Source organism: Oxyura jamaicensis, chromosome 2, assembly GCF_011077185.1.
Source record: "Oxyura jamaicensis isolate SHBP4307 breed ruddy duck chromosome 2, BPBGC_Ojam_1.0, whole genome shotgun sequence".
NCBI lineage: Eukaryota > Metazoa > Chordata > Aves > Anseriformes > Anatidae > Oxyura > Oxyura jamaicensis.
Window position 1 is genome coordinate 153180034 of NC_048894.1, and position 14468 is coordinate 153194501.

General features: G+C 37.8%; 1 protein-coding gene across 4 annotated transcripts in view; it reads right to left on the reverse strand.

Annotated features, from left to right (window-relative positions):
• The window catches only part of FAM135B (family with sequence similarity 135 member B), a 200597-nt gene that overhangs the window by 58152 nt on the left and 127977 nt on the right, over positions 1–14468 (reverse strand). For all 4 annotated transcript variants that reach the window (XM_035318375.1, XM_035318374.1, XM_035318372.1 and 1 more), the window contains exons 5-6: positions 9967–10037; positions 8021–8194 (exon numbers count right to left, since the gene is read on the reverse strand). In XM_035318375.1, coding sequence (XP_035174266.1) covers positions 8021–8194; positions 9967–10037 — 245 coding nt within the window. The remainder of the gene's footprint in view (positions 1–8020; positions 8195–9966; positions 10038–14468) is intronic.

The following is a 14468-nucleotide window of genomic DNA, read 5'->3' on the forward strand; positions in this document are numbered from 1 at the left end:
CGCTCCCCTCATTAGGAAGATGTAGACCAAGACCTTGGGGCCCCCAAATGGTGGGTTTTACTGTGAAAAAAAAGAAGGCTTGGCATCCTAAAATGCCATTTTGGATTCTGAAATGAGAATTTGGACCCTGAAAAGAGGCTGTGTGTCCTTAAAAGAGGCTTTGAGCCCTCAAAATGAGGCTTTGTATTGAAAAGGAGGCTCTGAGTCCTTAAAACTTGAGGACAATTTTAATTCGCAATAGCAGGTTATTTTGCTATTTTTTCTGTATTTATTTATTATTCATTTTGATTTTGTTTTCTGTGTTTATTTAGTTTTCCATTTATTCCAGAAACCACGCTCATTTGTATGAATATTGAACCCTGGTTATTGATGTGTCCTTTTGAACCATCTACTTAACAGAACCGATCTAACATCAGCATTTAGAACCTCACCCTACATGCTAACCCTAGCTTTTATTCAGTCAGGATAAAGAAGTCAAGGAGTTCATGTGTGCATGTCATGTAAATGAACATGTGTGCAGCACTATTACTACTTTCGGTGAAAGAAACAATTTATCTTTTGTTGAACTGTTCTTTTGATGATTTTAATCATGAGATGTCTTCATCCACCAGAAGAGTCTCACAGCTCCTTCAGCAGCTATCTATGGACACATATAATAATGAACTGTCCTTGAAAAACCCCGTTTTTCCAGTAGTATAATCTGCCAGCTATTAGCAATCAAAATTTAAGAACTTTCTGACTCGGAAGTTATATTTAGGCAATTATTTCCAGCAGTCGTGGTTATCTTCCACAAATTTGCGTCCATGCCCTTTTGATTTATACTTTGGGGCTCTGTAATAACTTTTTGGAATTAATTGCACATTGTAATATGTGCTGCACTTTATGCTTATTTTGAACCTGCTGTTGGAGAATTGAATATGGCACCTTTTAGTTCTTGCACTGCACAACATGTTAAATTCCCTAGTTTTTATCTTCTGTGGACAATTCTTTAACATATAAATGAGATGACAGTTCCCTAGCACAAGAAATGGATTGTCATTGATAAATGTTAATTAGATGTGTTATTGAAGAAATTCAGAATAAATGCTTTAGGACATTTTAATAATATAAAATATACTATTTGAATTTAAAAAGCCCCCCAAATGAAATAACTTTAATATTTTTTTATTATTATTCACATTTAGTTTTTCATTCATTATTTTAAAGATGAATACTTTTTTTTTTTTACTCTTGGTAAGCAGAATTTAAATGCTTCACAACTTGTAGATTTCAGCAGAATGGGAAAAAAAAGTTATCTGTTATCAGATTTGATTCTGAATGTTGTTCACAAAAAAGAAAAATATCATGCATATGAATTAGTAAAACTGTGAAAAACAAGCACCCTCACATTTACAATTAGAAGAAATTATAGTTTTATATTTGAACCGGAGTGGAACTTCAGGAAAGGAAATTGCATCTCATTTAGGTCAGATTCTAGAGAAAAATCACTCTGTCTTTTTTCCCTCAGTCTCATATGCACAAAATATTACTGATTTCAGAAATGAAAACTATAAGCAAGTTCCATAGGGGTAAAGATATATCAAACTATAACATATTTCAGAATCAAAGTCCTACATCTTCCAATGGCAGCATGCATTTTCATCACATACTTCTGCTTCCCACAGACAGGAAAACATACATTGCACAACACCGATTTCCCTTACTGTTTTAACTCAAAGCATTAATATAGCAAATTATTCTTGGCAAATTACTGCTGGCATACTGCCAGGATACATGGGTGATCTGTTATTTGTTTTGTGAGAGTAACAGTTGGATATTTGCAGGCTGTGCTCACCTAGATTCCCTCTTACACAAGAAGTTTCATTAAGGTTATATATAATGAGTAACTGTAGAATATTCTGACATTCTTGGGTAAGACTGCTAAGAATTATTAAAATAGCATTAATAATGGAAACAGATATTTGTCCCTGGATCCCAAACAGAGTCAGGGTGGAATCTGTTTTGAAATCTGTAGTGATTTTGATTGCTGAAAAATGCTGGTTCAGTTGCCGTGAACTTAACTTTAGTTGCTATAAAACTTGAAATCAAGCAAAGTCAGGTGGTGATATTTATTTATGTGGTTTGGTCTAGTTTACTTTAGTTTTGTTTTAATGAAAGCTTGACTCAGAAATAGTCAGGTGTTTTCCTTACATGACTTCTTGGCTGGTAGTTCAAGAGAATGGCATGCCAAAGCAGAGGATTATCTTTTCAGGTACATAATAAATGGTAACAAATAGAAGAAAATTCAGAGGAAGAATCATCCAGCTATTGCTGCCTATTCTATGCAAGAATTCTTAGAGAAGAAAAAAATGAAAACTGTTATTTTAATACACATGTTATGGAAGAAATAGCTCTCTCCTAGATAAATATTCAATTTTCTTTCTACAGATTACTAGAAAAGTAAGTCATGACCTTTGCTACCCAGGATTACATCTGTTTCAGATACAAGCTGCCCATAAGTAGGTGCCAGATACACTCATGATTGTAGAAAAATTGACCCGCGTAGTCTGCACCCAGAATTGAGGTGCACAGGGTAGAACAGCATGTATATCACACAGATATATCGGTTGTGGTGCTTCTGAGGAACAGGGGGATGCCTGAGAATAAAAGGTTGTAGTCAAGATAAAATTACTCAAGGATGGCCAGGGTTGGCCTGATTCCTCAGTGCAGTGGAGCACAGCTGAATTAGGTCAGGGCTGAAACCTTTAAATACTCAATGTCCCTTTGATTCTGCTTCCTCTTGCCACAGCAGGGCAAGCTCAAGGCACTACAAAATTCAGTATCTGCATTGTGGTTTCATTGCCTGCAAAATGGGTACTATATTGTTTCCCCACCTCAGATGCCACCATGAAGATTTCCTGATTCTTATTCAGTGATTTGGATATGGGCAAATAAGATTTTAATGTTAACAAGTCAAAACTCTGAAGTCTACTTTGCTTTTCACATAGATATAGATGTGAAGCTGGGGGAGAGGATAAAAGTTGAGGAGAATCCAAACAGCTGAAGAAATTAAACCCCTTTCTTATGAAAACAAGAGAAATCAGGTTTGCCAGCTGCCTGTGAAGGAGGTACTTGCTTATTCAGAAGTGACAGTCTGATCCTACTGGCCATGCTGCTTAAAAGGAAATAGAACATGTAGGGCATTTAGATATATATTTTTATAAAACTGCAATTTATGCTAACTCCTCTTGGGAAGGAGTGGTCAAAAGGTCTATGAAATTAATGAAGCACATAACCATGTTTCTTGCTGTTCGTTTCTTACAGGAGTCCAATATAAGAAAGAAACTGAGCATGCAGTATGCCTGAAACTAAGTAGATCTGCAAACCACAGAGATGGATGTGTCCCAAGGAAAGAAGAAATATTTACTGAGGTCTGAACAAGGTGGAGCAAAGTTCTTTTTCTAAGTACTGATGCTGGGCTACATTGTTCATTTCATTTATAAACTGGGCTAGTTGCAAAGCCAATGACAGGGAGCTAAAGGAAAAGTCAATGTCTCAGGCCAGAAACTAAGTCGATATATACAAAAGACAAAACAGAAAACTGGTGTCCAAAATGAGACACCTTCCTTCTCCAACTGCCTTGTCACATTTAGGTCCTCTGGACTTGCTCCATGACCCTCTTGCACTGGGGAGCCCAGAACTGGACACAATATTCCAGGTGTGGCTTCACCAGGGCCCAGTAGAGGGGGAGGATCACCTCCCTTGACCTACGGGCAACAATCTTCCGAATGCACCCCAGGATACCGTTGGCTTTCTTGGCCACGAGGGCACGTTGCTGGCTCATGGTCAGCCTGCTGGCCACCAGGCCTCCAAGGTCCCTCTCTGCAGAGGTGCTTTCCAGCAGGTCACCTCCTGACCTGTGTGGGTGCTTGGGGTTATTCCTTGGGGTGAAGGATCCTGCACTTGCCTTTGTTGAACTTCATGGGTTTCCTTACCTGCCAACTCTCCAGCCTGTCCCTTATTATTGTGCCCCTGCCTGGAAATACACAATTTTTGACTCAGCCTCCAGTGGTCCAGCTTCCCCAGCCAATTAAAGACCAAGACAATCCCACTTTGTTCCTTATCATCCCATACCTGGAACCAATATGATTGCTATGGGGATAACAGAGCTGAACTGACTCTAGTTCTGCCTCATTACCTTTTTATCCAGGCTCTCACCTCCTTAGGAAATGCATAAAGCCATTAGCACCTGCCATGAATACAGACCCCATTACAAAGCTGAAGGTTATGATCATTGGAAAATCTGATTCTCAAAATTTCCATCCAGGGTCCTAAAAAGAATCCCATAATCCAGCATTTCACTTTTTCTCAGTTCTATAAGAGGTGAAGGGTTCAAAGTACCAAATCTAATATAATATTTACAGTACAAGAATTATTAACCAGAACAAACACTGACAGCAAAATGTTAATTTTCCAAACAAACAAACAAACAAACAAAAAAAACATAGGAGGAAATGGAGGCATCCTGGCAAGGTTTTCCCTGTGGGAGCTTTTTGAAGGTGAACATTACCCAGCGGGGAAGGGCCTGAATTGATCCTGCTGTTTTCCCTACAGGTTTCTCTGTTTAAATACAGGCAACGGGGAAGGACTTTGGAGAAGAATGTATAATTTGCCAACAGATCTAATAAAATATGAAAAGCTGAGTCCACAGGGGATATGTGAGTAGATATCTGTGTTTCAGGCAAAGTTGTTTTCCAGGACAACTTCAAGACAGAAGTAAATTTCAACTTTACATAATATGTGAACTTTCTTTATAGAGCGTGTCTAGAATTGTTTTTATCTTAGATATAAGTGTACAAATATGTGTAGAAATAAATCATAGAATCATAAAATGGCTCGGGTTGGAAGGGACCTTAAAGATCATATTACTCCAAGGCCCCATCCACCCTGGCCTTGAACACCTCCAGGGATGGGGCATCCACAGATTCTCTGGGAAACCTGTGCCAATGCCTCACCACCCTTACAGTGAAGAATTTTCTTCTAATGTCTAATCTATATCTTCTCTCTTTTAGTTTAAAACCATTCCCCCTTGTCCTATCATTATCTATCTGAGTAAAGAGTTCTTCTCCATCTTTTTTATAAGTCCTTTTTAACTACTGAAAGGTTGAAATGAGGTCTCCCTGGAGCCTTCTCTTCTCCAGGCTGAACAGCTCCAGCTCTCTCAGCTTTTCTTCATAGCAGAGGTGCTCCAGCCCTCTGAGCATCTTTGTAGCCCTCCTCTGGACCCGCTCTAACAGATTGACATTCCAAGCCAATTCCTTATCCACTGGATGGTCCACCCTTCAAATCCATATCTTTCCAATTTAGAGACAAGGATGCTGTGTGGGACTGTGTCAAAGGCCTTACAGAAGTCCAAGTAGATGATGTTGGATGGTCTTTTCTTGTTGACTGAAGACCACCAAATTGGTCAGGCACGATTTGCCCTTGCTGAAGCCATGCTGGTTGCCTCAAATCACCTCCTTGTCCTGCCAGTGCCTTGATATTACTTCCAAGAGGATCCATATCATGATAATACCAGGCACAGAGGAGACACTCATTGGTCTGTATTTCCCCAGATCTTCCTTTCTTCCATTTTTAAAAATGGCAGTGATGTTTCCCTTTTTCTAGTCACTAGGGACTTCAACTGGCTGCTATGATTTTCCGGTTATGATGGAGATTGGCTTGGCAACTACATCAGCCAATTCCCTCAGGACTCTGGGATGCATGTCATCAGGGCCCATAGACTTGTAGTAGTTGTGTCAGGATGTCCTGAACTTGATCTTCACTTACAGTGGGAGGGACTCTGCTCCCCCAGCCCCCATTGAGGTTTGGAGACTCAAGAGATGTGGGAAGCCTGGCCGGATCACCAGTGAAGACCAAAGCAAGTTGTTAAGTACCTCTTAATTCTCCTCGTCTGTTGTTACCAGTTCTCCTTCTTCATTTGTCAGAGGCAGTACGCTCACCTTAGTCTTTTTTTTTTTTTTTTTTTTTTTTTTTTGTGGCCAATGTACCTGTAGAACCCCTTCTTGTTATTCTTTGCATCCCTTGCCAAGTTTACTTCTGTCAGTGCCTTGGCTTTCCTGATCCCATCCCTGCACATCTGGACCGTGTTTCTGTACTCTTCCAGGGCACATAGCCCTTGAATTTGCATATATATAAAATACATACCACAATAGGATGGTTTAAATTGGCAAAATAAAACATAGTTAAACACAGCATATATATATATATATATATTTCCCACACAATGTAAGAATCACATTTATTTTTCTATAATGTGTCAAAAAAGGCTTTCCAATCATTCAAGCTCTGTTGTGCTACAAAATAAAGATGTGCTTTTACATTTTTTCCATTTTCCCAGTAAATCCCAATGACCAGTGCTAAACAAGTAATCTCTGAGATGAGAGAAAAGCAAGTAGGTTTTAGTGGTTTGGTTTTGTTTCAGGATGCTTGGCACTGACATTTCTTTTATACTATTCACCTTGATTTATATTTAGAGAACACAATACTCTTTGGGTTTTGAAAATTTAACAAGAAGATAAATCCTCAGTATCACAATTCAGAATGATTTTACTGGCTTAAGAAAATGAAACTCTGCATTGTGTTGTCAAAAACCTTCATTTTGTTGCACTAAGTAAAAATATTGTATATTTCATAAATGTCCACAAAATCATATTTTGAAAGCTATAATAATCTGGAACAGTTGCTCATTATGCAATTTATGTGTAATAGCAGTAACAACTCTCTGCAGCCCCATTCATTAGAGGATAACAAAGCACTGAAAACAGTCATTAAGCCTGATAACTATTGCTCTTCCACCCTTTTGTATAGTAGAACAATGGATAAATTATCTGAGCAGAACTATCTGGTTAGGAGTAGTCTGTTACAATTTAATTCACTATTTAAAAATTTACATAGCAGAAAAGTCATAACAGCAGTTACCTGCATCTCAGTGGAGGAAGAAAAGACAGATTTTTCAGTCTGAGGTACTAATACAACTCACATCATTGTCACTGCTCAACCTCTTACAATCTTAATTCATTGAATGGCACCAGGTAAACACCATACATTTATACAAATGAAGAACTGAAGAAAAGATATATTAAGTCAAAATAGGAAATCTAAGAAAAGAAGAGAGTCTAGAGAAGCATCTTTTCTTTCTGACACAGAGGTCATCACTCAGTATTTGTCAAACTCAATATAGGCTTGGTAAACAGCAAGGCCTTGCCAGAGAAAAAGGATCTGAACAACACTGAACACTGCATTTTGTTCCAGGACCCAAGGAGTTCCCTCCCTTTCAGCACTCTTTATCTCATGTAATGACAAGATTGGACAGAAAGTAAATTACCAGAAAGACCTTTGCTTCCCCTTGCCTGCTCTAAATATTAGAGGATATTGACCTCCAGTCCTATTTTATTTGAAGGAGTTCTGAATTATTTTCATGTCCTTACAAATCAGATAACATAAATCACACCTAGGCCCCATGGCAGTTAGTATTACACTGCTCCATGGTTAAATCAGATGATGCTACAAGGGAAAAAATCAACAGAGGCTTATCCAGTATTGACTCATTCATGCTTCCTTCCAGCCGTGTTATGAATTATGCTAATGCCCAGAGGCCAGAAATGAGATTAGAGACCTACTGTCCAAAATGTTTTACAAAAGAACAGAAAATATATATATTAACGTTATTAGGTGCTTTTGGACTAAAGAGGAAAGACAGACAAGGAGGAGACAAGAAATTTCACTATTCTCTTGTTACAGATGGGGACTAGAGAGATCAAGTCTCCCTGAAATTCTGCAGACTGTTGTTTTTTGATCAGGCCCTTAGTGTCTTATCAAAGAAATGAACCCGTGTCAGAGGCTGGATCCAGTCTCCACAATCCTAGCCCATAACAAAAAAATTGAAATTAAATTATGACCTCTGCTTATTTTATACAATAAGCAAATACATTCAGAAGAATATCCTGTGTCTTTCATGAGACATTTCTGTGTCCTTTACCTGATCAGAGGCTGGTGTAATGCTACCAGTGACGCATGCACTGTGACGGATATCACTGACAGGTGAAAATAGTCAAACATGACAGGAACATGGTGGTGCAGACCTCTCCGGGGGTGGAAGTGAAGACACAGTGTACGGCTGCTGATCATGGGAATGGCTGGAACATCTCTCAGCCTGGAAGAGAAAGAGGTTTACAAGGATTAGTGAAAGCTTGAATTGTCACAGCCTATAATGTGCTACAAGCAGCAGTCTGGGAGGTGGCTTGAGCTGAATTTTTATCACTGCCTGGTAACATTCATAGCTTCAAGGGAGCTTACATAACTGATAAGTATCTTACATTGTACTTATGCCTAGTGTAAATACAAATATAATAAATATAAATAATAAGTATAAATATAATGTACAGAAGAGAAATATATATAATGCAGATCCAATTTCCCTTTGCCATCACCCTTGTTGTCTACCTATATAGTAGGTCTGGAATCATCAAGAACTAATAAATAACCAAGTAATAACGCAGTTAACAAAGTGCTCAGCTTATTTGAATGTTCATAGCCAGAAAAGATCACCAATTTAGATTTTTAGTGTAAAACCTATCTATTTTTCCTCAGGCAATCTGTGAGAGGTAGAGAGGTAGACACAGTCCTGTGTCAGAGAACTGAACATATTCAGAGTACCTTTCTAGATAGCTGATCTGAAAAACCTTTTGCAAGAGGTCAGGCAAAGCAGTAGGTTACGTAACTGAAGAGAAATTATAGAATTAGGAGTAGCTTCTTCTATTTTCAGTAAATGAAACCCAAGACTTTCATGTCAATGTTGATTATAACTATCCTACAACAACTTTTTTAGTGTGCAGTCAGCCACATGACATCCAAGGCATCTGTAAAGCAGAAGACTTAGATGTAGACCTGAGACCATGCCTAACCACATCCTCCCAAAGTGCAAGTCACTTATGTTGTGACTTGCAAACACGGTAATTGTTTTACAGCATTAAAGACACTTCTGATATAAGTCAATTGCTTCCCAGAGCTAAGAAAATCTATGATGACTTGGCTGAGTATAGTGTAGTCCCAAGAAATGTTTCGGTGAGGTTTGCAGAATGCCTTTCTAAAAATAGCACTTTTTTTTAAAGTAAACCAGATTAATCGTTCAGATGATAACAGAAATGAAACGTGTGTTTTATGCCACAATTTCACAATAATGTGAAAGTTGCATTTCTTTTATTTTTGGCTTTCATTTATGTTTGTTTCTTCTCTCAGCTGATGAGTGATGGTCCAGTACCGCCTGCTTTTGTGAACAAGGTTTCACTTGTTGTATCTTGAAGATAAAGGAAACACAGGCCTTGAAATTTGTTAAGATGCTTTTGGATATGAATAAAAACACATGAAATACAGCTGATGCCTTTTCTGTGATTCAGCAAGGTTGAATAAGGTCTAGGATTACACTTACTGCGATGTCTCAGGAACAGATGCTATTTCCACTTCACCTAAGATTTTGGAGTGAAATGCAGTGGGAAGAGATCAAAGTCAATGGGAAGACTCTTTCCTCCTAAAATATCAAGACCGCTTTGGTTTTCTCTCACAAGAAAAGCACTTAGCATGTTCATACACATATATTCAGCCTTTAGTTGTCTCCTGAGATAAATGCTTCCCTGAACAACAGCCCCTCTCACATGGAAGTCAGTGATGATATTTCCTTTGACTTCAATAGCAGTAGAGATAGAGAAACACTTAAAACTCACACTTAAAAGAGAAAAAAATGTTCGTTAATAGAGGAGTGTGAGATACCTTTTCAAATACATATGAGAAACAGAAGGATTTCAACACTAAGGAAAAGGAAAGACATATCAAAGACATCCTTTTTCGAAAGGACTCTCACTCCATCAAAGTCATTTCCCAATTGAAGAAACCCCTGCAATACCAACTGAGCTTTAAAACAGCACTTACTGTTGTTCGCTATCAGTAAAGTGCAGGTCCAGCTTGAGCTGAAAGTCTGCCTCACTCAGTGCCTCTTCCACCTACAAAAGAGAAAGGCAAAGTTATCTTTATAAATTGTCACTTACAACACTGAAGACAAAGGGGGATGATTTTTCCTAATAAATTGACTCACTGGTACCTTCATCTAGCAGATCCCACCAACAAGATTACCCTTCACTGATTGTCAATGAAATATTGGATTGGATTTTGTGAGACAGCACATGAGGATAGCTGTCAGTTCATTACATTCACCTGGAGAAGTCAACATTGGAAAACACTTCTAGCTTGGCACAGCTGAAGTAACCATAATCTAAGGAAGTAACTAAATTAGACTGGAAGAGGGATTAAGCTGCATTTTATTCCTTTGGGATGTCTTTTCTTCTCAGCAATGTATATTTGGTAGAATAAAAAATGTTTTTTATCAACATAAATGGCAATGTGAACAGAAAATCACTCACTTTTTTATCAGAATACTCCTTTTTCTATAAGTATCCTTTGCTGTGTACCAGAGTACACTGGAAAAACATGGGAACGTAGGTGGAAAAGGAAAATTGCACACTGGGGATCAAGTAGTACAGAGACAACATCTTTTTACCCTATTTTAGGCACAAAAAAAAGGTAAGGTGAGACATCTAGGTTCTGTCTTTTGTCAGTGGAAAGCAACAAGTATACACATGCAGTGAGATGACCCATTTTGAAGCACACATATACAAAGGATATTTGATTTGTTTGTGCCTGTCTCTTTCCACTGACAATAGATGGAGCATGGACAAATACATTGGTCTTGATCCACTCAAATTTTAAATGGCTTAAATTATGCAAGATGAAGTCTACTTTCTCCTTCTTAATATAGTATACCAAAAATGTACTGAAAGCAATGTCAGAGGCATCTAACCCACTCTAACAGGTAGGATCCATAAAATACATAGCTTAGAACATGTTTAGATACATTTCCCAAAGCTGAAACTCCATCTGCAGTGTGCCTTTTTCTGTGGAAGGAAGAAAAATTAGAGCCAAGGACTGGTTGTACTTTGTTGAAAAAATCAAACTCAAAATGTGGACCCTTCCGAAGTAATATGGTGTTTCTTCTAGCATGATCACAGGCACTGAGATGTGAGAAGAAAATTCCAGCCTCTGTTTACTGAAAATGTGCCTTCTCTTTTGTGTTTGTCTCAAAACATCTGGAAGTATGTCTTTCAGCAAAAAAAGACTTTTTCCTTTTTAATGAGCTGTTGTCACTAAAAATCACAGTCGCTGGCAGTTGCAAAAGAAATAATCATTATTGAAGCTACAGACTGAATTTAAACTAGGAATTAATCTCAAGTATAGAGCATCAGACAAAGCAAACCTCATCTGCCAACAGAGGGTTGAAATTTTGGGTCTGTGCCTAAGTACTGCTGAGCACCTGCAACTGTCACTGAAATGAGCTTGAGTTTAAACAAGTTCAATAGCTTCAGAGACAGAAGGCTAGTGACACTAGCTCAAAACAGGCTGAGGCAATGAGCAGGTATCTGAGAGGTATTCACTGCTGCACAGAATCAAGCATTACAGTGCAGCTGTACAATAGTGTATATTTAGTCCCACAAGTGGATTGAAATTAGACTGCTCAGCACAGTGTAAGAACCCATATAAAACCATGTCACAGTTGTCACTAGAGAGATTGTATGTTTTTCTTTGTATCCCGGAGGTGTAAATAATAAAGCAAGTGAAAATTGGACTGTGGCTCTATACTGGAAACTTCATGAGGAAATAACATTGAAAGGCTTATGCATGAGTTGAGTATCTAAAGCTCTCCACAAACACAGCCTATCTAGAAGTCAATCCAACCCTCACACATAACAGCCACATACAGAAATTACATGACACGAGTTAATATACAGCTTTGAGTCTTGCTAGACTTCACTGTGTTTTACTTTTCTTCACAGATTAGAATGAAAGTATATAAGAACCTTTACAGGGGAGAAAATGAAATGGCCTTTCCGTAACTCAATCAGAAGAGACATTGAGATTTCTATCATTTATTTGTCAGTCTTCTTTATGCAATAATATCATCCTTAAATGAAATATTGGTTGCTCCTTTAAGCACTACTGGGATCATCACAGTGTTTTTCACAGTTATTTACAGATGGTAATTGCCCAACAGTTTGATAGGCATACAGATTTTTTTTCCCTGAAGAAAACATGTAAAGTTTTAAATGAACCTACTCAAGAAATCATCTTGAAAAGAAATCTCTGAAATATAATTCATGTTTGACTGTCTAAGACAGGAAGTGGTCCTTCTAGAGAAGCTATGAAGGGTCTTCTGTTGTTTTTAAAAAAGTTCTTCAACTTTTCAGCAATATTAATGATTGAAATCGCAACTCATGAAAGAGGAGATAAAGATCTTTATTTGTAGAAATACATTCATATGAAAGAAGGAACATTATTCTTTTCCCTAATATTCCATATAACTAAATAAAAGTAAGGGAAATTCAGAACATCTGACCTCTGGGAAATGTTTCACATGTTGATCTCGTGTCCAGTCAAAAATGAAATAAGACAGTTCTGAAGAGAGATTTTGAAAGCATTCTTTGAAATAAATACATGCCTCCCCTGCCCCCCCACTAAATCAAGTAAGGCTGAAATAAATTAATATTGTTCTTTCAGATTTGATTAATTCTTTCTTGTTTGCATCAGTTTAATATTACTCCGTACTTTCTTGTAACATCATCTCGTGTCTTGTGGAAAGTTCTGCATCATTGGGATGGGCCTACATTTCCCCTGGTGTTCCTACCTTGGCCCTTAGCTGGTGCCAAAAGACACCTTATTTGGCTGTGAGCACACAAAATTCTCCAGAAAGCACTGCCCAGAAGTCAGGCTGGTTTCTACCCTCTGCCTCTCTCACCCAAGGAAAGAACTGATCGGGAAATGCATTTTATTAAACACTGCTTGGAATCTGTTCAATAAAAAGTATTTGCATATAAAAGTAGATGTAGTTTATGCAAGAAAGAATATATAGAAACCAAAATACTCCTATTTCTGCTGAACCAGTCTGAAATCAAATGCATCATTTCAGTTTTTATTTCTAAGTTTTTTTTTTGTTTTTTTGTTGTTTTTTTTTAGTTTCTAAGAGCTGCAGTAAAAGTTATAACTGAAGTTTCCAGCATCCTTGTGATGCACTACCATAATATTTAACAGTTTAGCCAGGATGTCAGACTGAATCATCTGGCTGTCCCATCTCACTTAAATTTCTCTGGAAAGTACAAAATCTAATATACCATTATATCCCAGCATGCCTCACCCTGTCCTCTCCCAGCTGCTAAATTGTCCCCAAATGGAGCCAGCAAGCAAGGAGACAAGTTACCTGTTTTACTGCTTGATGAAAAAGGCAGTGCTCCTTCTTTAATACAAATGAAAGCGAAAGCTTATGAAAATAAATTAGACTTTGTAACACTAAAGGCTGCCTCAGCCCTGCAATATTGCTTCCTATGAATTCAAAGAATGCTACATTCTGGGATAATACAGAAAAGGGCATCTAATAAGTGACAGAGTTTTAAAGAACCATTTATATGGTGAAAGGTATGCTCAGTGTGACTTCGACATGGATAATTGAGGCTTCTTCCATATAATGCCAGACAAAAAGAGATATTTCCATATTTAAATTTATCTAGAGTTATACAGAAAAAAAAAAAAAAACTGCATTTAAAAAAAAATATTTTTATCATATATATATATTTTGTATTGAGCCTATCTCATCTACAGAACTACCCTAGCACCATGAGGAGAGAGCATACTACTCCCTTGATGTAATATTTGATAACGCCAGCTCTGGCAGCAGAAACTACAAGGAGCATATAAACCCAACACTTCCATTACCCAGCCTAACTGCCTTGCCTATTTGTCATATCTTCCATTTACAGAGAAAGCAGCAAACAGACTCATGCCTCTCAGCCAAAAACACCACCACAGTACACAACAGGCACACATAGGACTGACATACGCTGTGTGTTTAATAAGTTAAGAAGTGATGAACAGAGACAATATTCAAAAGGCTTTGCTGACCTCAAGGTATTTCTCCAAAGCCTTATTGCAGGAATTGCATCTGAGATGATGTGATAGACATGCAATACCATCTCTGAACAGTAGCTGAAAATATAATAGCTTTTCTTCTGAGCAGGGTGCCCTGTTAAGTGACACACTTTGCTTTTCCCCATATTTATACTCAGTTTTTACAGTCACAGAGGACAAGATATAACAGCAGAAGAAAGAGTCCTGGGAGCATTACCCATAAGTGAATTGTGTGAACCTGCTAAATGCAAGTTTTACAAACCTTTACTTTTTGCATTTGACTCTTTTTAATACCTTCAGAAATTCATTTTGGGTGAATAAACCTGTTTATCCTCTTGTTCTACACCCTTGAAAAGCCAAAGCAACTTCATCATACAAAGATAATGGAGTTTTCTCTTTGTAAAACCATTCTGTAAGTACAGAAT